Here is a 25177-nt window from a genome sequence, read left to right on the forward strand (position 1 = left end):
GCTGTACAGATGGCTTATTGCTTAATTAATGACAATTCGGTCTAAATAAAAAAAACTAATATAATTAAAACAAAAGCAATATGGATAGGACCTAAGAGAAATTCGCGAGATAAAATCTGGAAAGAAACCAGCCTAATCTGGGAAAGTGGAAATATAAAAACTTTAGGTATAATTTTTAATACAAATTTAGGGAATATGATTGAAAATGATAATGAACAGATTAAAAATGCAAAACAGCTATTGGCATTGTGGTCATGGCGACCACTGACACTAATAGGTAGGGTTTGTGTTATTAAATCATTGATTTTGCCTAAATTTATTCACCTTCTACAATCACTAGCTAATCCTACTGAATCAATATTTAAAGACATTGAAGGATTATTTTATAAATTTATTTGGAAAAACAAACCAGACAAAATTAAACGTGATAGACTAAAACTTAATTATGATTATGGAGGTTTAAGAGCACCAGATATCAGGTCCTTTAATCATTCACAAAAAATTGCTTGGATCAGACGTATATGGGAGAACTATGATCTTTTATGAACTAAGAAAATTATATAAATTAAAAAAAGGCACATATTATCTAGATTATGAGAGATTAAAACGTAAAGTTGTTTTATATTCTGACAAAAATCTTTAATTTGATAGAATGTTGAAAATTTGTACCAAGGAAATTATAAACTGTAATATATCTACCTGCTTCTACCTATTTTTTTGTAAAATTGTTTTCCTTGATGTTTTTTGTTTTTATTTTATTCAGATGTTCTTTGGAGACAGTCTAGAGATTATGTGACCCCTCCATAGTTTCGCTCTACATTTCGATTGGAGGGCCACCTCTAACTTAAATGGCCAGCGAAGAACAACCGTATTAAATTTTTGTTTCTATGAGTTATCTATGTATATTGATTATGTTATGTATGTTGTACAGAGTTGAAATAAAGGCTTTTTTTAAAAAAAAAAAAAAAAAAAAAAAAAAACCATAATCTTTTCGATCTTTCAGACCTCTTTTTATACGCTCGCTTTTGCACGTATATCGTCGGCACCCATGTTGCATCAGTCCATTGTTGATTTAGATTTTATAGTTAAGGGTGCTCTGACATTATTTGCTGTTGTGTGATCGTATAGCCTTTTGGGCCTCAATTTAAGAAATTTTACATTAATACATAAATTGAATTGAACGAAAGTGACGAATGAAACGCCGGATAGTCACTCTTAAGTGTATTCTGGACACAGAACTGTTTCTATTTAACTTATAAGTCGCTATTTTCGGAGGTCAATGGCAGCTTGGTCTCACAAAATCGGGTATCAAAAACGAAGACTCTCTTTGACCACATGAAAATGTGATCCTAAATGTGATCACCCCTATCCGTCTGTCCGTTCGTCAACATTTCCTGTGGACACAATCATCTGATTTTGATGAAACTGGGTGTGAGCATCGGAATTGATAAGTAAAACTTGACCTGACATGTCGAAATCTGCACAATAGGGGGACAATTTTCAATGGATTTAATGAAACTTGGTGTGAGCATTGGAATTGATAAAATTTTTACGATTTTTTGACGAATGGGTTTTGAGTCATTGCCCTGGACTTGTAAAATTGCGTCAAAATATGTTAGTGGGCACAATGGAAGCAACAGTTTTCAATGGATTTTGATGAAACTTAGTGTGGTCATTAGAATTGATACGATCTAGGTCAGGTGTGAATTTGACGATTTTCGACGAAAGGTTTTTAAGTTATTGCCCTTAATCGAAACGCGTCAAAATTAGAGACTTCAGATTTCATCCAATTTAAATGAAATTTGGTGTGATTATTTATAATGGTGAGATATTGGAATTTGAATTTAAAGATTTTTGGATGGACGGTTTTTGATTTCGGGGAAGGGAGGGTTTGATTCTCCCAAATGTACAGGCCTAGGGTGGAACAGACACTTTAGTTAGAAATTAGGATTAAGGGTCTTGATATTGGGTTTTCTTCTGTTCTGATTCTGAGCAGAAATTAGAAAAAATAACTCGACAAATGGGCGAGAAGTATAGTATCTCTTATGTACTGATTGTTTTTAGTTTACTATGAACAATATTATCATTTAAGTTCTTATTTTTTGAATATGCAACTATCATTTTCTGCTTATAGACATGGGGGAATTTCTCTTGAAGGCTCTTATAGTGGGGGACTTACTTTGTTTACTGAATAGTATTGAATAGAAACTTTACGTATAAATCATTATGATTGACGTTGCTCTTTATTGAGTCAAAAAATTTAACAAAGCTGCTATGTAATCGTACTTTTACTTTGCCTGGCAAGTTATCTTTTAATAATACGGTATGATTACACTAACTCATCCAGTCCATGTCCAGGACGTACAGCTTATTCGTATCAACTTGCTGTTATGCGCACAGCTGCGATGAAAGATGTCGTGGTGTTAGAGACTATCAAAAAGACATGCTATAGATGCCCTTACATACAGAAAGAAGAAAAGCTTGCGAACGAAATAAAAAAAAGTTCTTGTTGTGTATTTGAAGAAAATGTGCGATTTTCATACAGTTCTAGTAATTCTTAAGACAATTTACATATATTCAAGACCCAAAATCACTCCCCGAAAATAGCAACCATTGACTTCCATTATAAATGCATGCTTTCTTGTATATAAAAAAATAAAAATTGCTTTACAGTTGTTGTCCTATGTTTATCGAAAAAATTTGGTTTGTAGGTTTACTTCCACAAGTTCGACAAATATTGACGGAGTTACAGCCCTTTATATAAAAGTTGGATATCCTCCCTGAAAAAAATCTGATAACCGACCAATTTCATTAAAGCATCCAAAACCATACACCATTGCCCCTCCGAATATTACTTGTCCCCCCAAACAATCAATAAAGTTGAAGTTCTTTGGAGACTACAATTAGGGCCTCGAACTTTATCCGTACTTTAATCAAACTCAAGCTTAAGTCATACTATAGGTATGCTGCGCTCGATCTTTGATGTAAGTCATACTTCACACGGTTCTACTCTTGATACGGGTCTTTGACAAGAGCACCGTCTCCCCTAAGATGGTCGCCAAATCAGATACATTTTGGGCGGTGCTGGATATCCGTGTCGGCCATATAAACCTATATTACCAATTCAGAATGCACATTCGCATTCTCGAAATACTGTTATAGAAAGGCTATTAGGTGTTCTGAAACGACGGTTCCTGTGTCTGTCGACGTCATAGGTAACTATCTGGATACATCAATGGCCGTTATTGTAGCAACATCATTATTGCATTATATCGACATGTATTTGAAATTGAAAATAGAAATTCCAACAGATGACAACCAACAAGACGAAAGAAAACATGACAGTCGTCAAGGTAACGCAGTGAGAAAGGCTGTCACAGTGAATAACTTTTAGGCAGAAAATAATGTATGTTCTGTTGTGATTGTTTTCAAAGGCGACAACATATCATCTGACATCTTGAATGTTCGATAAAATTGTTATAAAATGTTAAAAAAACACGATGCGTGTTTATAGTAAAGATCCCACTGAAAGCATGTGAATTATGACAAACACGCAAAGTTATTTTATTTTATTTTAAAAATGTATCAATCAATTTTTTCTATTGATAACATTTATTTGAAGTGAATTTGTAAAGGATTCATTGTCTGTGTTTTTGTTGGGTTTCCGAACATACACAGAGGTGGTCAAACTTAGCAAAGATAAGTTTAAGTTGAAGTCATTCATACCAAAGTGAATAAGTGGAAAGGTACATTGTCAAAGCTTCACAAAGTCTGACTTAGCCGTAAGAAATGGATTATTGATGATAATAAATGTATCACTGATAAACCGATTGTCACAATCTAGCATTAAATGCATAAGAAACTGTCAGCAGAATATCCGACCAAAGGCTCTAAAGCTAAGGACTATAGTCAGATCGCAATATTATTATCACTTGACAGATCATTGTAAAAATCGGAAGTAAAGAGGTTCGCAGTAATACACAACGAAATCGTTTATTACTTACCGAGAAAGATTCAAATGGTCAAATGGAACTTAGTTTACCGACATGTAAGAGGCGTGGCTTCAACCGAACTACTTTTCTAAACCAGAAATACGCGACGTATGTACCGTCTCAATTTAAAGTTTACATTCAAAAAATGTTTTAGCTTCTGAGAAACTTGCAAAACCGAAATGTTGTTTTGTGACTTGCCAGATAAGTCCCGGTGGAAAATCGATCGTTGACTCTTGACTTTCTCTCTATGGGCACCGCCATCTTGAAAAATTGCGGACTGTGAGTTGCCTAATTCAACTTGCTCATAATATATATCGGTTTTTCTAGAACTTAATATACTTTCAGCCAATACAAAATACATATATACAAGTGATCTGAGGGCTGAGTTAAAATATATCTGATATTTATAAAAATCGAGTGATTTTTTCTGGTGCAGTGATATAAATGTCGGTCAAATAAGTTATTATGTTAGATTATTTCGTAGATGTGACCCCCACCCTGCAAAAAGGCCATTTCAATAGTTTTGGCAACAAATCTCTTCGATATGCGAGAATAGAGACAGTTTGCTTCACTTTAGTAAAATTGGGCTTCAAAAAAAACACGAAAATTACAAAACGCAAAAAGGTACATTTCTAACATCTCCGGTAATATCTTGTAACACAGGCCAGTACGCCCTTCTTGTTACATAACATTGGTTCATTTGAAATATGGATTTGTTTAATTTTTTTTTATGTAATGCTTGACCAAGCTCCAGCCCCCTGTACCACTTTGTTACTTAAAGCTGGCTAGCTTAAAACGTTTTTGAATGGCCACTAATGCAATAACCACAACCGTAACTTTATCAGTTAAGTTTAGAATTAGATTAGACATTTTATTAAATAAAAACAAAATTAAACAAAAAACATTGAGCTATAATGATATAAAAACAACCAGTAATTTCTGAATATAGTAATGTTAGGTTTATCTATATAGTTAACAATAAAACAATTCAACAATATATATATTTTAAAATATCACAGATTTTAAACGCTCAGAATATTAGTTATGTAATTTCTAACTTTGTGGGAGAGGTGATTCGCCAGCTTGTTCTTCGTTTGTCATCCGTTTGTCTAATCGAACCTTAGTCTCAGAAACTGAAATTTTAGCCTTCAAATCCATGTGTGTCCAGAATTATCTGCGTTTGAATGTTAAAATGATGACTCGTCAATTTAAGATACTCCGTGATATATAGAATATTAGGCTATAGAGAAATAGTGAGTGAAATTTCTAGTTTGTGATATGTGCGATTTTCGTACATTTCTAGTACTTCTGACGACTATTTATATATATTCAAGACTCAAATCAACCCCCGAAAATGGCGAATCTGTCACTTTTAACAAACATAATTTAGAGTAAAAGGGTCTATAAAAATAGAGTTTATCTGATAGCATCGATTCGCATCAATCCAGCCATTCAGACGTGTGTGGTTCTTGCAATTTAACTAAAACTTAACGTTTATGACTATAGCAACATCGACGTCAGCGATCTAATATAATTAAAACATCTTTTCGCCAACCATTTTGCAGGGGTTCAAAGTAGGCATTAGCAAGCGAAATCCTAGAATAGGTTACCCAGATGGTGACCAAAAAATTTTAATTAGATTTTTGAAATTTTACGGTGGCTTTAATTTTCTATAAAACGAAACTTCTTTCTGGAGGATACTTGATCGAATGCATCTCCCTTCTTCCCCTACATATCCTCATTATTTCGTGATTTTCTCTTTGGTTTTCTCTGCGATATTTCTCGTGTCGGAGAATATAGCCGGGCTGAATAGAACGATTATAATTGTCCAAAAAATTTATGGTAGACTACAAAGCGCCTCATTATCCCCAAAAAATTACAAAATTATTCCTCCCAGAATGAAAACCCCTGGTCTAGACTGACGTTAAAGATTGTCCAAATTTCTTGATGCCAAACATCACATCTGTTCTCATAGCATATTTTCTACCTTTTATTAATTCTGAGCCTTCATGTAGAATATCATGTTGAAACACTAATATAGATCCTGAAAGAAACACACAATCTTTATTAATGGTATTCCTCTTTTTTGTAAAAGTTTTCATTATCAAAAACGTCCTAAATTATACCTGAAAATATTTCTAAGGTATGCTATTGACATCTTCCTGATCAAAATGAATTTTTTTAAAAGGGTTAATTAAAACGAAGAGTACCAATTGTTTAATTAAGCAGTTTGAACTAGTTTTGGTGTTTGGCTTTATAATGGCTCGATATTATTAGTTGAGACCTTTAAAATATGTGGCAGACATATTTCTCTACAATTAGGCGTTTATTTTACTCAAATCAATGCACTAGTTTTCTAACAGCTTCCAAAACAAACATTAAAAACCTTACGTAATATTTTTAAATATTTTTGGCGTTCAAAAATTAACGTTAATTTTTTAGTTAAAACTTTCTGATACCAGATAAGATAAAGGGCATATTTCACTAGATATATGTATAGTTTTAACAAATTTGAGCAAAAAATTTTTTCGACCTTCAAAAAAAGGGGCATTTCCCTTAAAAGGGCTATTTTTGTGTAGGTCGAAAAACGTTTTGCTCAAATCTATGAAAACTATACACCAAAATCTAGAGTAACGTGTCCCTTAACGTATCTGAAAGTTTTAACTATTCCGAGAAGTTTTAGACACTGAATGCATCCCGTTCTTATTGGCCCCTGGGGATCCCGAAATGGGCCAAAAATAGATAAAACATAGATTTGTACCACATACAACATATTTCAGGGTAATTTACTGGGTAAACAATGGGCCATGTCAGACAGACTTGCCTGCTGCATTTGGCCCCCAAACTCCTCCACTCCAAAAGGGCCTGTTATTTGACACATTTCAGAAAGTACAGAATGTTTAATGCCAGTCAAATTACCCACTGCATTAAGCTTGACAGACACGCCCAAAGGTGACCAAGATAGAACATCAAATATACTGTCTGAAAATACTTTCAAATGAAAGGTGACAATCTAACCCTTACCAGACACACTATCTGCTGCATTAAGTCTGCCAGACAGCCAAAAAGGGCCTAAACATGTTGTCTAGTGTTACCAATAGAAACAAGGTTATTTTCCTGTATCTACAACATAGTAACACCTCCTAACTAATTTACTTACCTGTTTGGGGAACAAATTCGACTCTTTCTTTTTCATTCTTGGTCGATATAAACGTTGTTGATCCTCCATCAAATCCCTAAAAATTGAAAAAATATAACCACTGAAACTATCAGATAATCTGCTGCATCCCATTCGTATCTACGGTTTGACAAAAACCGCGTATGCAGCTGGTGGATACATTGGACTACTTTCGTCATTGACATTTGACCAGTCTCTGACTCACAGACGTCGCGGAGGTAACTTCCGCCTAACAATTAAAGAAGATTTTCGTCCATCTGCATATGAGGTTATTGCAGGCGTAGCGACAATGGCCGCCGTAGATACGATTGTGCTGCACCCGAGCGCCCCGGAAGTAAGCCATTGCTTAAAAATGATTGCCTTAATACGCCTCTGATGGAAATCATGTACCCCATCGCCCCAACACAACCAAAGTGTAGTAAAAGAATTCAAAATAATCGGTAAAACTATCATAATGGACTCACAGGGCCTTGTCTATTAAAACTTAATATTACACAAAATAGGAAAGTATAAACAAAAAACTATACCATAATGACGACCGTAAAATTTAGAGTTGGGTAAGTATAAATACACCTGCAACTGTAGCTTTGAAGTCAAATGCCTCGTTCCAGCCAAGAAAAATCAGCGTAGAAAGAAACTATGTAACACTGGAAATAGTCCTACCTCGTTTAAATAAAGTAGTATAGTAATGTAACTTTCCCCTCCGTTCTCTGTAATAGAGGATCCGTCAAAATGTGGCTTAAAATATCCCCCACCGTTATATCTTAAAAAACTTAATCTGAAATTGAATAAACGAATAATAATGAATGTATGAAATTTTTTTTTTTTTACTTGAATTTAGAATACCTATGTATATCGTATATTCAAGGCCGTAGTTAAAGAGGTTCAACGACGTAACTCGACTAAATTAAAACTAGATTGTTTCACCCCAACATAATAATGTGAATAACATGTGATTGTCCAGTTCGGCTGAAACTGGAATAGCAATATTAAAGAAAATAAAAAATATGAATCAAAGGTGTACTACCTTTCATTGAGTCCTAAAACAGGTCGTTTTTTCCATTGTGAAGGAATAAAATCTTTAATTCTCTGCCATATTTTTTCTGCTTCCTCATGAGAATTCACGATACATCGGTCGCTGTTCCTGACCTTCGTCATTAATATCTGTCTTCCTGAACTGATAGTTACCAAAGCTTTTTCATAACCACGTTTCTCTGTTATCTTGATGAAATCCTTGCATTCCTAAAAGAGATACAGAGGTGAAGATATTATCATTTCTAGCGGAATATCATATTTTTATTTTATATTTACCAATTTCGCTTTCCAGAATGCATACCCAACGTCAGGTCACATTGGATGACAAATATTCCAAAGGAGATAACCATTTAAATATTTACTCATGAGCCAGGGGTACGTTATTAACGCATTTAAAGTGAAAACCAAACTATCACAGTATGTTTTGTTCATTTGCACGAGAACCACATGTGTTGGATTTTAAAAATGATAGGTAAAATTGTTCCCCATCAACTGGCCAAGAAATTATTTAGACGAATATAACCCTGTTAAATGAAGCGTATTCACAGCTTCGTGGCGTTTCCATGAATTTAAAAGTGAAGGGGGCAATCAAATCTTTTTCGATGTAAAAGAGGTAAGAAATTTAAAAATGAGTTGGGGAGCGGGGCCACAAATCGTGCCAATATCATGGTCGACTGCTAAGTCTTTCGTAAGGATAATTGCGTGATAGTGGCTTCTTGTGGTGTATTCCCCTATAGAATATTTATTCTCATTCTTGGACCAGTGTTCGACAGTCGAACTGAGTCTCTCTACGAATTCTTCTTATATGTTGAACTCTGCTTTAACTCTGTGCCTTCACTTGAATAGCAACTCCGTAATCTTGCAAACTAGCAACTCGTTTACCTTTAAATCACTCTTACCACTAAGATCATAAACTGTGGTCCTTACCTCAGGTGTAAAAACATTGTACAGACCAAAAGCCAATTTGCCTCTGGCATCTGTTGGTAATTCTACATCGCGTTTAATTATTCCTGATTTGTCCATCTTTACAATAAATTCGTCTTCCTCTGTAAGACAGGGTTATAAAAAAACTAAAGAGCTGAACGTTATAAAGAAAACATAATTTTATTTATTGATAGCTACTGCTTGTATACGTTAGGCTTTCGTTTCTGTACTACTTTATAAATTTATTTATAGATGCTATTAAGCAATGATGGCATAAATTTGATTCATTCTTATTTTTTATCAGAGTCTGTAGTTCCTGTAATTCCAAAAAACTAAGCGTTTTTACAATCCCTTTAACTGTTTTGTTAACTAATATAAAACTTTTAAGGGGCAGTACGCAAAATTTTCATTATCAAAAAACAGATGAAATTATTACTAAATATGTTATTTACATCTAATTTGATCAAACTGAATATTTTGTTTTCAAAGGGTTAATTAAAAACGGGGAGTACTAATTGTTATAGGGGCATTCTTTTTTTCTCGTAGGTCGAAATATTTTTTACTCAAGTTTATGAAAACTAAATGCCAAAATCTATAAGAATGTGTCCCTGGATTTATCTGTAAGTTTTCCCTTAAAAATCCCTGCGATTGGCACCAAAACTATTTAAAAGGTTTACGTAAACTTTTTAAAGTTCGTTCGTGTTAGAAAACTACTGTACAGATTTAAACAAAATAAACGCTTTGGTTGTTTGTTACAACACACTTAGCCTTTACCGCAAAGTCCCACAATTACCTTTATACCAGATATTTTGATTTGGATCCTTGGTGTTGAAGTGTTCCTAAGAATATCATATTTGCGATATACACAGGCATCGACTCTCTCTATATATAACTACTTGGCATGATTTTATATGTTAATTTCTTCCTTGTCCTGTTATTCATAGTGTATTATATTCTAAAAATAGAAAAACTAAAAATAAACACATTTACCTCCCTTCTTAGATCAATAGATTATTGTTAGCGACCTGATCACGCAAGCGAACCATTGTGCCAAATTTCTGTGTGCTTTTGTAATACAACATTTTATGTTGTCAATAATGTCAACTCCATTGTTAGCCTATAGTCGTATAAATATTTTTATAGAGAGCTCGACTTTAACCATCCATGTTATTTAAAAACCTACCATATTATAGTCATATTATAATCTAAGACTCTGATCGCCTTTAGCCAAGCCCGTAGCTACAAAATGGAATGCCCCGCTGAAAAAGTCCTGAGAACCGACCAATTTCATTACTTAAAATAAAACCATACATTGTCCCTCTGAGTTTTAGTATAAAACCTGTGTCAATATGGGTCTCGGTTTATAGTTCATTTAAATTCCTTATGATAAACTTTACACTTATATCTGATATTGTATAACTAATAATCACGAAAGCCGGATCGGGACATTCCGACTTCCAACTTCCAAGCTTTTTTTTCACGTTTGACTTCCGACTTTTAACATGTCTTCTATCTATTAAAGTTGTAAACAGAAATTTCGAGAAAATCGACTTTGAAGTTCCACCCTCAATTTCAAGTGGAAAATGGCTTTATATAGAATAGAAATCGAAATCCCGAGTTTGGAGTATTTTTGAAGGAATTGTGTGATTTTCATACATTTCTAGTACTTCTGAAAACTTTTCACATCATTACATTCAAGACTTAAATTCAACGCCCGAAAATAGCGAATCTGTCCCTTTAAAGAACATCTGCCAGACAACTCTGGGTAACAAAGAAATACAATGTTACTTGTTACATTAAGATATTGCCCGGTCGATATCATACCTAGATATCCCATAGTATTTGTTGGCAAAACGATTATTAAAGGAATGAATTCTGAGTTTGTTATTATCATTGCCTCATTGTGAAATAACCAATACGTTATCATGTGATATAATCGAGCGAAGATTCAAATTCTTCCGTGATTCTTAAGAGTCTTTTCATTAAACTTTGAAAGGAACTGTAACTGTCATTGCTTGATTCAATTGCATCATCCGCCTCTAGCTAATAAGCGCTCTTTGTTAAAAACGTTAAGGCATTAAGGGGCTTGTCATAATTATTTTAGCTATTACAATATTATCAGTGATGTTTGAACAATCTTTGGGTCGGAAAATCTGATTTAAAACATATTTATCAACTATTTATAGAAAATTACACTCTTATAGACTTAGTTATAAAAAGTAGTGTTTCAGATTCGCCATCCGTTTTATCAAAACGGGATGTTCCCAGTTTGAGTTGAGATATTTTTTAACCCTCGAAAATGGCGAATCTGTCCCTTTAATGTAGGCCCATTTAGGGACATTCCGCTTTTTTTGTCAAATGTTTTCATAATCAAAAACGTTGTACATTATACCTGAAAATATTCCTAAAGATGCTATTTATATCTACATATCTTCTTCTTCAAACTGAATTAACGACTGAATTTTTTTAGTTAAAATTTTTAGATACGTTAAAGGGCACATTTCTCTAGATTTTGGTGTATAGTTTTCACAAATTTGATCCAAAAAAATTTCCATTTACGAAAAATGTCCCTTTATTAAGTATTAGAATGTCTTTGCTTGATAAAACAATAAACATAAGCGCACATTATTTCTTCAAAATTTATTCTCTTTTCTGGAGACTGTCATATTATAGAAAATGAAATTCATCGTTTGGGATATTTTTGAAGAAATTATGCGATTTTTGTACATTTCTATCATTTCTGAAGACTATTTAGATAATATTCAATGTCCAAATCAGCCCTAGAAAATGTCGAAACTGAATTGGTAGACTGAATTTTCCTAAATATGCGACAAAAAGGAGTATTATATCAAATACAATCACAAAAAGTTATGTAACATCGAGAGACACATTGAATAATTCTATATTTCAATTTTCTAAAAGGAAATCAAGTGCTTACCTTCCTAAATAAATATACTCCTATATCCGAACAGAACGCAATCGGTAATAAGAAAAAAGTATCAATGAATTAAAACACAAGAATAACCACACGACAACAAAATAATGTCATACATGTTATTATTTCTAACCAATATTTCATAGTCAATATCAACTAATTGATTATCCAATTTACAGGGCGCTAAATAACCATATATAAAATTTGATCAGCTGATGGGGCCCGATGACATATTCCAATGTAAAGTTTACGAAGAATTATCCACATTCCGACCTAGTTTGGATTAAAAAAAAAAAAAAAAAAAAAAAAAAAAATAGGTAGGAACTTGGAACATATCAACTGTGTGTTCCTGCAGTTTCAGCATTCCATCTTTGATAGTGTTCGAACGGCTACCTGCCGAACCCCACCCCCGCACTAAAATGGCGATAACTCGGCCAATAGAAATTCGTATTTTTTGAAACTTTTGAGAAATCGACTTTGAAGTTCCATCAATTTCAAGTGGAAAATATTTTATATTTTGGTTTGGGGAAAAAGTCTGAGACTAAAAGTGCTACAGCAGGCAGAGTTTGCACGGTAGGAACTTGAAATTTGGAACATATCAACTTCAGATAGGTGTGGACCTGCAGTGCAAATTTCAGCCTTCCATCTCTGATAGTTTTCGAACGGCAGCCTGCAAAAGTTTTGGTCTTCACCCCAACCTGTGCAACTACACTGTATAGAGAATGTATAGGCTGCCTGCCGACCCCCATCCCCGCACTAAAATTGCGATAACTCCGTCAATTTTGGCCAGAGAGGTATAATTTTTGTTGCAAACGAAGGTTAAAATGTCTGCTATCTATTTCAGTTGAAAACAGAAATTTGTATTTTTTGAAAACTTTCGAGACAATCGACTTTGAAGTTCCATCAATTTCAAGTGGAAAATGGTTTATATTTTGGTTTGGGGGAAAAGTCTGAGACTAAAAGTGCTGCATCAGGCAGAGTTTGCACGGTATGAACTTGAAATTTGGAACATATCAACTTCAGATGGGTGTGGATTTTCAGTCAAAGCTTCAGCCTTACAGCCCCTGAATTAAAATGGCCATAACTTTGCCAATTTTTACCCGAGAGGTACAATTCTTGTTGTAATTGAAAGTCAAAATATCATAATAATACAGTTATTACTTTAACGAGGCCTATCGGTGAAAAATCCAATGAATATTAAATAATTAAAATAAGGGACTGGGGGATATCCAACAAGTTTATTTTATAACACTGATAACTGCGAGAGAATCTGATCATATAAACTTTGAAGATGTGAACCTTCATTGCGTTTTTATGGTTTTGTTCTTTACATGATCAAAGTTATTGTAATTTGTGGAAAACAGCATAATACATTTTGAAAATTGAATAAATAGTTCAGTTAAATCATGTTGAGTTGATACAGAAAAGAACCATGCAAAGTACATAACTGTTAAAAGGAAACTACATCACCTCCGTTCAACTGACACCTTTTCCCACTGAGAGATAAAGGTCTTCATTCTTTGAAAAAGTTGACATCAATAATGTAAATCTGGTAATGAACTTGGGTTACACACCAAGGCAAGTTTACTAAATTATGCCCATGTCCCTCATTATAAAAAAAAACAAATGATAATAATCTTTTAATACATTATTTAAATCAAAAACATAGTTAAGTAATATTATTGAAGGAACAGGCATAGAATCTCCTTCAATGTTCCGCTTCATACTTATCTAACTATTGTTCAACAAAAATACGACAAAATTGTACACCAATCGTTTCAATGTATCTACTTCCGGTTGGCGGGTTTCAGGGCAGAATGTTATCTATTTTGTAAAGAACATGATGCTGTAAAATTACTGTGTTGCTATTTTCATTACTTATATATTTTTAAAGAATGGAAATCACCAATATAACTACTTAGTTATTAAGAAATTAATTTCACTTTGGTTTTTACTCGACAGGTAATTATAGCTGACCAATCGTATTGACCGATATATATTTACTGTCAAATCAACCGGAAGTAGATTCATATAAGGTTGGGATTATGTTTCGTTACGGTAAATGGTAGAAAATCGCCTGAAGTGGAGCTGGTCGTGACGAGCGTTAGCCACCTTCTCATATATATACTATTATAGTGAGAGTCGACTATTGAAAGAAACAGGTGCCTGTACTTCTGAAGACTATTTACAATTTTCTCATATTGAAGAAATTTTAATAGTTTGAATTCAATGATATATATATTTACTGCCATTTATTTATACTGAGAAATTTCACCAAATTTTTTTAAAATCAATATCAATATCCCAAATTATCGCATCAATATACATGATCACAGCATCTGTCATTAATATCAATTGAAAACTGTAGTCTCTAATGTGTTCACATACAAACATTTACGTGTTTTCTTAAGACAAGGGCAATAACTCAAAAACCGTTCATCGAAAGATCCTCAATTTCAAACTTGTCCAAGATCTCGTCAATATGAATGATCACACCAAATTTCATTAAATTTAGTTGAAAACTGTAGTCTGTATTGTGTTCACAAACAAATTTTAACGCGTTTTTCCTATTCCAAGGGCAATAACACAAAAACTGTTCATCGAAAGATCGTCAAATTCAAACTTGACCAAGATCTCATCAATATAAATGTATATATATAATTTTACGGTAGCTTTAATCTTACTACGAAACCAAACTTCTTTCAGGAGGATACTTGATCGAATGCATCTCCCTCCTTCCCTTATACATCATCATTATTTCGTGATTTTCTCTGGGATATTTTTCGTGTCGGAGGACAAAATTACAAAATTTGGTCTGGTCTGGTCTGGTCTAAGCTGACGTTAAAGGTTGTCCAACTTTCTTGTTGTCAAACATCACATCTGTTCGCATGGTATATTTTCTACCTTTTATTAATTCTGAGCCTTCATGTAGAATATCATGTTGAAAAACTAATATAGATCCTGAAATAAACACACAATCTTTTTAAAGGGCCATTATGTTTTTTTGTAGGTCAAAATCTGAAAGTTCTAACTATTCCGAGAAGTATTAGACACTGGATACAAACTATCTGCTGCATTAAGCCTGCCAAAAAGGGCATAACCATGTTGGCTATAGTGGTACCAATTGAAACAAAGTTAATTTACTGTGTCTACAACATAGTAACACCTCCTAATCAATTTACTTACCTGTCTGGGGAACAAATTCGACTCTTTCTTTTTCATTCATGGCCGATATAAACGTTGTTGATCCTCCGTCAAATCCCTGAAAATTGAAAAAATATAACCACTGAAACTAACAAATAATTGTGTCTTCTGCATCCAAGCGCCCGGAAGTGGGGGCATTGCCTAAATAATACCACCTAAATGCCCCTCTGATTGAAATCATGTACCCAATCGCCCCAACCCAACCAATGGGTAGTGAAAGAATTCAAAATAATCGGTAAATCTATCAAAATGGACTCACATGGCCATTTTCTATTTAAACTTCCGGTGTCTTTCCTGCTCAATATTACACAAAATAGGAAGGTATAAACAAAACAACTATGGCATAATCTGTTTAAACATGGTCGTTAAAGCTATACTAACTAACTAAAATGAAATTCTTAAACTGGCCAAAATATGTCTTTGTTCATCACTGGACTTACCTGGTGCCATAACAATACAACCTTTATAATCCAACAAGTGGTTGCCTAGTAAAATACACCCACTTCCCTGATAAATTTTCAGATTGTCAAAGGCGGTCGCCAATCTGTGTCAAATCATACCAAAAATCCAATTTGTACAAAATATTGTTGATTTAATCAAACACATTAAATTTTATAAAATTTGGATATAAGCTGCCAACAAATTTGGATGACTTTACTAAGTCAAGGACAATAACTCAATTTCCATTCATTGAAAAATCGTTAAATTCAAACTTGACCAAGATCTCATTGTAATAGATGATCACAGCAGACTTCATTAAAATTAGATGAAAACTGTAGTCTCTATAAGGTTCACAAACATATTTTGACGCGTTTTTACAAAGTCAAGGGCAATAACTCAAAAACCATTCATCGAAAAATTGTCAAATTTGAATTGACCAAGATCTCATTATAAATGATCACACCAAATTTCATTTAAATCGGATGAAAACTGTAGGCTGTATTGTGTTCACAAACAAATTTTGACGCGTTTTTCCTAAGTCAAGGGCGATAACTCAAAAACCGTTCATCGAAAATTCGTCAAATTCGAAATTGTCCAATATCTCATCAATATAAATGATCATACCAAATTTTATTAAAATCAGATATAAACTGTAGTCTCTTTCGTGTTCACAAACAAATTTTGACGTGTTTTCCTTAGTCAATGGCAATAATTCAAAAATCATTCATCGAAAAATCAACATCGAACTTGACCAAGATCTCAAGAATATAAATGATCACACCAAATTTCATCAAAATCAGATAAAAACTGTAGCCTCTTATGTGTTCACAATCCAATTGTGAACGGACGGACAGACGGACAGAGGCGACGACAATATACGACCACGTTATAAAAAGTTAGTTTAATGGATATATAGTGTTATTTACAGATTCTATTCTTTAGTCATGGCACCTGGTCCAACTGACGAATATACTTATAATTGACCAAGTTTGAGACTTAAAACTTTATGTCCATTCTAAGAGGTAGTATTTCTGTAAACAAAAACATCTGTGATAATATCATAAACGGATGATGATATCTTTAGGTGAGGTCATGATGACGACCGTAAAATTTTGAAATCAAATGCCTCGTTCCAGCCAAAAGAAATCAGCGTAGAAAGAAACTGTAACACTGGAATGGACATAGTCTTACCTCGTTTAAATAAAGTTGTATAGTAATATAACTTTTCTCTCCGTTTTCTCTAATATAGGATCCGTCATAATGTGGCTTAAAATATCCCCCACCGTCATATCTTAAAAATCTTAATCTGAAATTGAATAAACAAATAATAATGAATGTATGAATTTTTTTTTAATTCAGAGTCCCTATGTATATAGTGTATTCAGGGTCGTACTTAAAGAGATTGTTCCACCTCTAATAAAAATGTGAATAACATGTGGTTGTCCAGTTGGGCTGGAACTGGAATTTCCAGCAATAAAAAATAAAAATATGAATCAAAGGTGTGCTACCTTTCATTGAGTCCTAAAACAGGTCGTTCATTCCATTGTGAAGGAATAAAATCTCTAATTCTCTGCCATATTTTTTCTGCATCCTCGTGTGAATCCACGATACATCGGTCGCTATTCCTGACGTTCGTCATTAATAATTGTCTTCCTGCACCAATATTGACCAAAGCTTCTTCGTAACCACGTTTCTCTGTTATCTTGATGAAATCCTTGCATTCCTAAAAGAGATATAGAGGTCTAGATTTTACCCTTTCTAGCGAAATATTTACCAGTATCGCTTTCTAGAATGCATACCCAACGTCAGGTCACATTGGATGACAAAGGGAGATATCCATTTAAATATTTACTCATGAGTACGTTAATAACGCATTAAAGTGACACCAAACTATTTGTTCATTTACAAGAGATTTCAAACAAAATATATTAAAAATGAGTCCCATCAACTGGCCAAGAAATTATTTAGACGAATATAACCCTCTTAAATAACGCGTATTCACTTAGAAAATGCTTATATGAAACATTTGGTGAGAGGGGTGATTACTTGCCCACAGAAATTTAAAAGGGAAGGGGGCAATCAATTCTATCTCAATGTAAAAGAGGTAAGAAATTTAAAAATGAGTGGGGGAGCCGTAACAGGGCTAGGAGCGGGGGCCACAAATCGGGCCAGGATCACGTTCTTTGGTAAGGATAATTGCATGATATAGTGGCTTCTTGTGGTGTATTTCTTCTTAGAAGTTTTAATCTCATTCTTGGACCAGTGTTTCGACAGTCGAACTGAGCCACTGTATGAATTCTGGTGAACGATGCTATATTTCTCCTGTGCTCCGTTACCTTTCAAACACCCTTACCACTAACATTATAAATTGTGGTCCTTACTTTAGGTGTAAAAACATTGTACAGACCAAAAGCCAATTTGCCTCTGGCATCTGTTGGTAATTCTACATCGCGTTTAATTATTCTTGATTTGTCCATCTTATAAATAAATTCGTCTTCCTCTGTAAGACAAGGATATAACAAAAAACTAAAAAGCTGAACGTTATAAAGAAAACATAATTACTTTATTTATTGATAGATACTACTTCCAAACGTTAGTCTTGCGTTTTCTGTACTACTTGTCATACGTTAGGTTTGCGTTTTCTGTACTAGGCTACTAGTATACATTAGGCGTTTTATAAATTTATTTATAGCTACTATTAAGCAATGATAGAATAATTTGATTCATTCATTTTTACATCAGATGTCTGTGGTTCCTGTAATTCCAAAAAAAATAAATAAACGTTTTATGACGTTACAAATCGCGGTGGTCTTATGTGACACAGCGTGACACCGTATATTTTACGATTAGTGACGTCATTAAACGCCTAGTTTAGTAGAATTGTAGGAACCACAGACGCCAGATTGAAAATTGAAATGGTGCAAATTAATGCTATCAGTCTACCCGATACACATACATTTTTTAGAAAACATCTTTACAATCCCTTTAACCGGTTTGTTTTTTGGAAGGTGTAAGAAAACAAATATAAGGATTTAAGCAAAATAATCGCCTAATTGTAGAGAAATATGTCTCCTATTGATTTTAAAGATTTCAACTTGTCTACTTAAAGTGATATAATGCAAAGTTTCCATTATCAAAAACGTTGTAAAATTATGCTATCTACATCAATGCACCTACTTGATCAAAGTAAAATAGTTTTAAAAGGGTTAATTAAAAAACGGGGTGTACTAACTGTTAATTAAGCGGCTTAAATTAATTTGGCCAAATAAAGACTTAAGTAGGCTATTATTAGTTGAAATCTTTAGAAAACGTATAATATAGGACATATTTTTCTTCGATTGGGCGTTTATTTTGTTTAAATCCACACAGTAGTTTTCTAAGAGCTTCCAAAAAGCATAACGAACTTTAAAAGATTGTATATTTATTATAGTGTTAGGTTTGCACTTCTGTTATTATACATAAAGCTACATTTCGACATGTTATTTTTGGTTGGATCAATATATTCTGAACGATACAGTGTTCTGTGCTTAGAATAATGGACGTTCACTGTGGACAGAATGAGCATATTATGATGATAAATAGTAGTTCTATATTTAATTGTGGTCTAGACTTTCTTATGTTATTTTACAAGACTACGACTCCAGCGATCACTATGGTTGTTTGTTAACACGCTAAGCTTTGTCTAATAAAAATAACGATTACCTTAAACCAGATATTTGATTTAGATCCTTGGTGTTGTAGTGTTCCTAAGATAATTATTTGTACGATATATATATACTTGGCATGATTTTATACGTGTGTTCATTTATTCCTTGTCCTGTTATTCATAGTGTATTATATTCTAAAAATAGAAAAACTAAAAATAAACATATTTACCTCCCTTCTTAGATCAATAGATTATTGTTAGCGACCTGATCACGCAAGCAAACCATTGTGCCAAATTTCTGTGTGCTTTTTTAATACAATATTCTATGTGGTCAATAATGTCAACTCCATTGTTTGCCAATGAAATCCAGAGTCTAGTTCTATGCAATTCACTAAAAACTAGAAACGCCACTAGCTACATACACAACACAGGCAAGCTCTGGGAATGGTAAACTGAAACAAACTTGATAAGTCACAGGAAGGTGTTGGATGGGCCTAGAACGGACAGACTAAGGGTTATCCATAGTATAAATTTTAACTCTATGGGGTGACCACACTACGTGATGACAGGTATTGCCTACCTTGAATCTCTGGAACCTCTTTTGACAGCATTTGACATCAACGGTGAACCATGCGATAGGTTACAGGTATAGACGGTCAAGAAAGCGCAGCTTACAGGCCTTACAACTATTGTCAGTTAAAATCGTCGTCTTAAGATTTAAGATGAGCCTACAATGTACGACGACGGCAACGACGCAGGGGCGTAGCGTTTGGTTATTGTTTTGATTGAATACTCTATATATTTTATATTTGAAGGCCCAAAGAACTCTTTTCTGACAATTTTGTGGTGCCAAAAACGTATGAAAATCTATATCTTTTTGATTTGTTACATGACACTGAAAGGTTTTCTGGGACTCGATTCTCACTTGCTGGAGCCCAGCCCCCACGGCCCCACCACAAAACCGTAAATTTATCAGTTAAGTTTAGAATTAGATTAGACATTTTATTAAATAAAAACAAAATTAAACAAAAAACATTGAGCTATAATGATATAAAAACAACCAGTAATTTCTGAATATAGTAATGTTAGGTTTATCTATATAGTTAACAATAAAACAATTCAACAATATATATATTTTAACATGTCACAGATTTTAAACGTTCAGAATATTAGTTTAGAATGTAATTTCAAACTTTGTGGGAGAGGTGATTTCAAAATTCGCCAACTCGTTCTTTAACCTCTTTTCTCGTTTAAGGGACAGGTTTGCCATCCGTTTGACTAATCGAACCTTAGTCTCAGAAACGGAAATTTTAGCCTTCATATCCGTGTGTGTCCAGAATTATCTGCGTGTGATATTTTTGAAGGAATTATGTGATTTTCGTATTTCTAGTATAGTCTGAAGACTATTTACATATGTTCAAGACCCAAATCAATCTAGATAATGGCAAACGTGTTCCTTTAACAATCATTATTTAGACTAAAAGGGTTTATGAAAATAGAGTTTATCTGATAGCACCGATTTGCAATTTGCAACTTGCAATGTCTTGCAATTTAACTAAAACTAAGCATTTATGACTACAGGAACAATAACGTTAGCGATCTAATAAAATAAAACCATTTGGCAGAGATTCAAATAAGCATCAAATAGGTTGCCCAGATGGCGACCAAAATGGTTTTAATTAGATTTTTGAAAATTTACGGTAGCTTTAATCTTACCAGGAAACGAAACCTCTTTCAGGAGGATACAAAAAATTTATGCTAGACTACAAAGCGCCTCATTACCCCCGAAAATTACAAAATTATTCACCCCAGAATGAAAACGTCTGGTCTAGACTGACGTTAAAGGCTGTCCATTGGCCTTTTTCTTTTTGTCAAACATCACATCTGTTCGCAAGGCATATTTTCTACCTTTTATTAATGTTGAGCCTTCATGTCGAATATCATGTTGAAACACTAATATTGTTCCTGAAATAAACAAGGACATTATTTTTTTTTGCAGGTCAAATTTATAAAAACTATAGACCAAAATCTATCTGAAAGTTTTAAATATTCCGAGAAGTATTGGACACCGAATACACCCCGCTCTTTTTAGACCCTGGGGATCCCAAAGTAAAAAATACCCTGGATAAAATATACATTTTGTACCACATACAACATATTTCAGGGTAATTCATACATTCACATTGGACAAACAATGGGTCAGACTTGCCCTGCTGTATTTGTCTCCCAAAAAGGCCTAAAAAATTTGGCTAGATCAAACTAAACTATTACCACTCGAAACAACGTTTATTTTACACACTACAATATGCTCGACAGACACACACAAAGGTTGACCCAACACTTTTCTATGACCAAATTGACCAAGATAGAACATCATACTGTATGAAAATACTGGACAATCTAACCCTTGCCAGACACACTATCTGCTTCATTAAGCTTGCCAAAAAGGGCCTAACCATGTTGGCTATATCTAACATTATTGGTACCAATTGAAACAAAGTTCATATTCTGTGTCTACAACATAGTAACACCTCCTAACTAATTACTTACCTGTTTGGGGAACAAATTCGACTCTTTCTTCTTCATTCGTTTTCGATAAAAACGTTGTTGATCCTCCGTCAAATCCCTGAAAATTATAACCAATGAGACTAATAGATAAATTGTGTCTGCTACATCCGAGCGCCCCCGGAAGTGAGGGCAGGCCATTGCCTAAAAATTACTGTCTAAATACGCCTCTGATTGAAATCATGTACCCAATCACCCCAACCCAATCCATTCAAGTCCACAGCTAAGAGGCTGTTTTCAATAATTACTTAGTTTAATGGATATATAGTGTTATGTACAGATTCTATTCTTTAGTCATAGCACCTGGTCTAACTGATGAATATATATACTTATTGACCAAGTTTGATACTTTTTTGTCCATACTAAGAGGTAGTACTCCTGTAAACAAAAACATCTCTGATAATACCATAAACGGACGGATGATGATATTTTTCGATGAGGTCATGATGACGACCGTAAAATTTCTTGAGGGAAATTCTGATTTGTGTTAGTAATACACCAGCAACTGTAGCTTTGAAGTCAAATGCCTCGTTCTAGCGTAGAAAGAAACTATGTAACACTGGAAATAGTCCTACCTCATTTAAATAAATTAGTATAGTAATGAAACCTTTCTCTCCGTTCTCTCTCTTATAGTATGGGTCTTTATGTGGCTCAAAATATCCCCCATCGTCATATCTTAAAAATCTTAATCTGAAATTGAATAAACGAAAAATAATGAATGCATGAAAGGCTTTTTTTTAAAATTAGAGTCCCTATTGTATATCGTATATTCAGGGCCGTAGTTAAAGAGGTAAAATGTTCAACGACTTAACTTTATATATTAACTAGATTGTTCCACCCCCACATAATAATGTGAATAACATGTGATTGTCCAGTTCGGCTGAAACTGGAATAGCAATATTAAAGAAAATAAAAAATATGAATCAAAGGTGTGCTACCTTTCATTGAGTCCTAAAACAGGTCGTTTTTTCCATTCTGAAGGAATAAAATCTTTAATTCTCTGCCATATTTTTTCTGCTTCCTCATGTGATTCCCAGATACATCGGGCGCTATTTCTGTCGTTCGACTGCACTCCTTCACCAATATTTACGTAGCCACGTTCCTCTGATATCCGGATGAAATCCTCGCATTCCTTAAATATGGAAGGTGGAATGACAATGTTCTTCATTGCTATTTCTTAATTCTTAATTCTAAATTCTTATCTCTTAATTTGCACGCTTGATTCAACATTTGTCATTGAAAATTGACATTTGTAAACAAAACTCATAATTTGTACTGAAAATGAACATTCTTTGATAATCATTCGGTTTTCCAATTATTGAATTATTATAATTCTTGCCAAAAATATCCTCAAATACAAATCTTCAATTATAAATCTTGCTCAACATATCTTACAAAACACAAAACTCTACCAACAAATTTTCAAATACAAATTTTCAATAACAAATGTTGAATTATTCTATGTTGGTTGTACAACGACATCTGTCGTCATAATCATGACCTTCAAAAAAATTCGACATGTATTTGGAGAAATGTTTCGCAAGATTTGTTGAGCGAGATTTGTTATTGAACATGTAAAAGAGGTAAGAAATTTAAAAATGAGTGGGGGACCCCTACCATTCTCTTTTTGGGAGCGGGGGCCACAAATCGTGCTAATATCATGGTCGACTGCTAAGAATTTTTATTCTCATTCTTGGACCAGTTTTTCGACAGTCGAACTGCGTCACAGTACGATTTCTACTGAACGCTGCTATATTACCTCTGTACCAGTGCCTTCAGTTGAATAGCACGTTACCTTTAAATCACCCTTACCACTAACATTATAAACTGTGGTCCTTACCTCAGGTGTAAAAACATTGTACAGACCAAAAGCCAATTTGCCTCTGGCATCTGTTGGTAATTCTACATCGCGTTTAATTATTCCTGATGTGGCCATCTTTTCAATAAATTTGTCTTTCTCTGTAAGACAGGGAGATAACAAAAGCTGAACGTTATATAGAAAACATAATTACTTTAATTTATTGATAGCTACTGCTTGTATACGTTAGGCTTGCGTTTTCTGTACTACTTGTAAAGGTTAGGGGTTTTATAAATTTATTTATAGCTACTATAAAGCAAAGATAGCATCAATTTGATCAATATGATTCATTCTATTTTTTTTATTTATCAGACGTCTGTGGTTCCTGTAATAAATAATAAATAAACGTCTTATGACATCAAAAATCGCGGAGTCCTTATGTGACACAGCGTGACACAGCATATTTTACGATTAGTGACGTCATTAAACACTTAATTAGTTTTAGTGGAATTGCAGGAACCACAGAGGTCTGATTGAATTGGTGCTTTCATAAACATAAAATTTTCAGAAAACCTCTTTGCAATCCCTTTAACTGTTTTGTCGTCACCTCTTTCCGTCGGTCCGTCGGTCCGTCCGTCCGTCCACAATTGCTCGTAAACACTCTACAAGGCGCAATTCTTGACTGATTTCGACGAAACTTGGTATGGTTGTTGTAATCACCCAAGGATAAACCCTATTCAAAATCAGACGAATCGAAATATATTTACTATGAGTTATTGCCCTTGTTCTTGAAACGCTTGTAAAAGGTGCAATTCATGACGGATTTTGATGAAACTTGGTATGAGTGTTCGTAATCGCCCAAGGATAAACCATATCGAAAATCAGAAAATTGAAAAATATTTTGTATGAGTTATTGCCCTTGTTCTTGAAAACGCGTTCAATTTTAGATTGTAAACACTCTAAAAGGCACAATTCTTGATGGATTTTGACGAAACTTGGTGTGAGTGTTTGTAATCACCCAAGGATACAGCCTATCGAAAGTCAGAAAAATTGAAAAATATTTAGTATTAGTTATTGCCCTTGTTCTTGAAAACGCGTTCAATTTTTAGTTTGTAAACATTCTAGAAGGGACAATTCTTGACGGATATTGACGAAACTTGGCATGAGTGTTGGTTATCACCCACGGATAAAACGTATTGAAAAACAGAAAAATTGAAAAATATTTAGTATGAGTTATTGCCCTTGTTCTTGAAAACGCGTTCAATTTTAGCTTGTAAACACTCTAAAAGGCACAATTCTTGATGGATTTTGACGAAACTTGGTGTGAGTGTTTGTAATCACGAATTATACGATCCGATTCGTTATTCATTTAACAAGAAAAAAGAGGATTATATTATCATCTCACCGACTGTTGGTTCTAAATCCCAATTGAATGAAGGTGGTAGAATTACCTTCGAAA

At 33.9% G+C, this 25177-nt stretch overlaps 3 protein-coding genes across 3 annotated transcripts; all 3 read right to left on the reverse strand.

Moving 5' to 3' along the window:
- Positions 1-5905: 5905 nt before the first annotated feature.
- LOTGIDRAFT_170981 (hypothetical protein) lies at positions 5906-9228 on the reverse strand (the record flags this gene model as incomplete). Its single annotated transcript, XM_009046846.1, has 5 exons — positions 5906-6036; positions 7153-7228; positions 7834-7948; positions 8198-8412; positions 9133-9228. 5 exons carry the CDS (start codon positions 9226-9228, stop codon positions 5906-5908), a joined length of 633 nt encoding a protein of 210 aa, XP_009045094.1.
- Positions 9229-14892: 5664 nt separating this feature from the next.
- Positions 14893-19539, reverse strand: LOTGIDRAFT_237462 (hypothetical protein; the record flags this gene model as incomplete). Its single annotated transcript, XM_009046847.1, has 7 exons — positions 19412-19539; positions 18091-18209; positions 17218-17432; positions 16901-17015; positions 15709-15753; positions 15251-15326; positions 14893-15025 (listed from the first exon to the last, which is right to left on the reverse strand). The coding sequence occupies exons 2-7, from the start codon at positions 18184-18186 to the stop codon at positions 14895-14897; spliced, it is 678 nt and encodes a 225-aa protein (XP_009045095.1). The 5' UTR covers positions 18187-18209; positions 19412-19539.
- An 804-nt stretch (positions 19540-20343) lies between these two features.
- On the reverse strand, positions 20344-23856 carry LOTGIDRAFT_237463 (hypothetical protein; the record flags this gene model as incomplete). The annotated part of the gene is made up of 5 exons (XM_009046848.1): positions 20344-21320; positions 21906-21981; positions 22496-22610; positions 22859-23052; positions 23761-23856. 5 exons carry the CDS (start codon positions 23854-23856, stop codon positions 21184-21186), a joined length of 618 nt encoding a protein of 205 aa, XP_009045096.1. The 3' UTR covers positions 20344-21183.
- Positions 23857-25177: the final 1321 nt, after the last annotated feature.

This window comes from Lottia gigantea (assembly GCF_000327385.1).
Source record: "Lottia gigantea unplaced genomic scaffold LOTGIsca_108, whole genome shotgun sequence".
Classification (NCBI taxonomy): domain Eukaryota; kingdom Metazoa; phylum Mollusca; class Gastropoda; family Lottiidae; genus Lottia; species Lottia gigantea.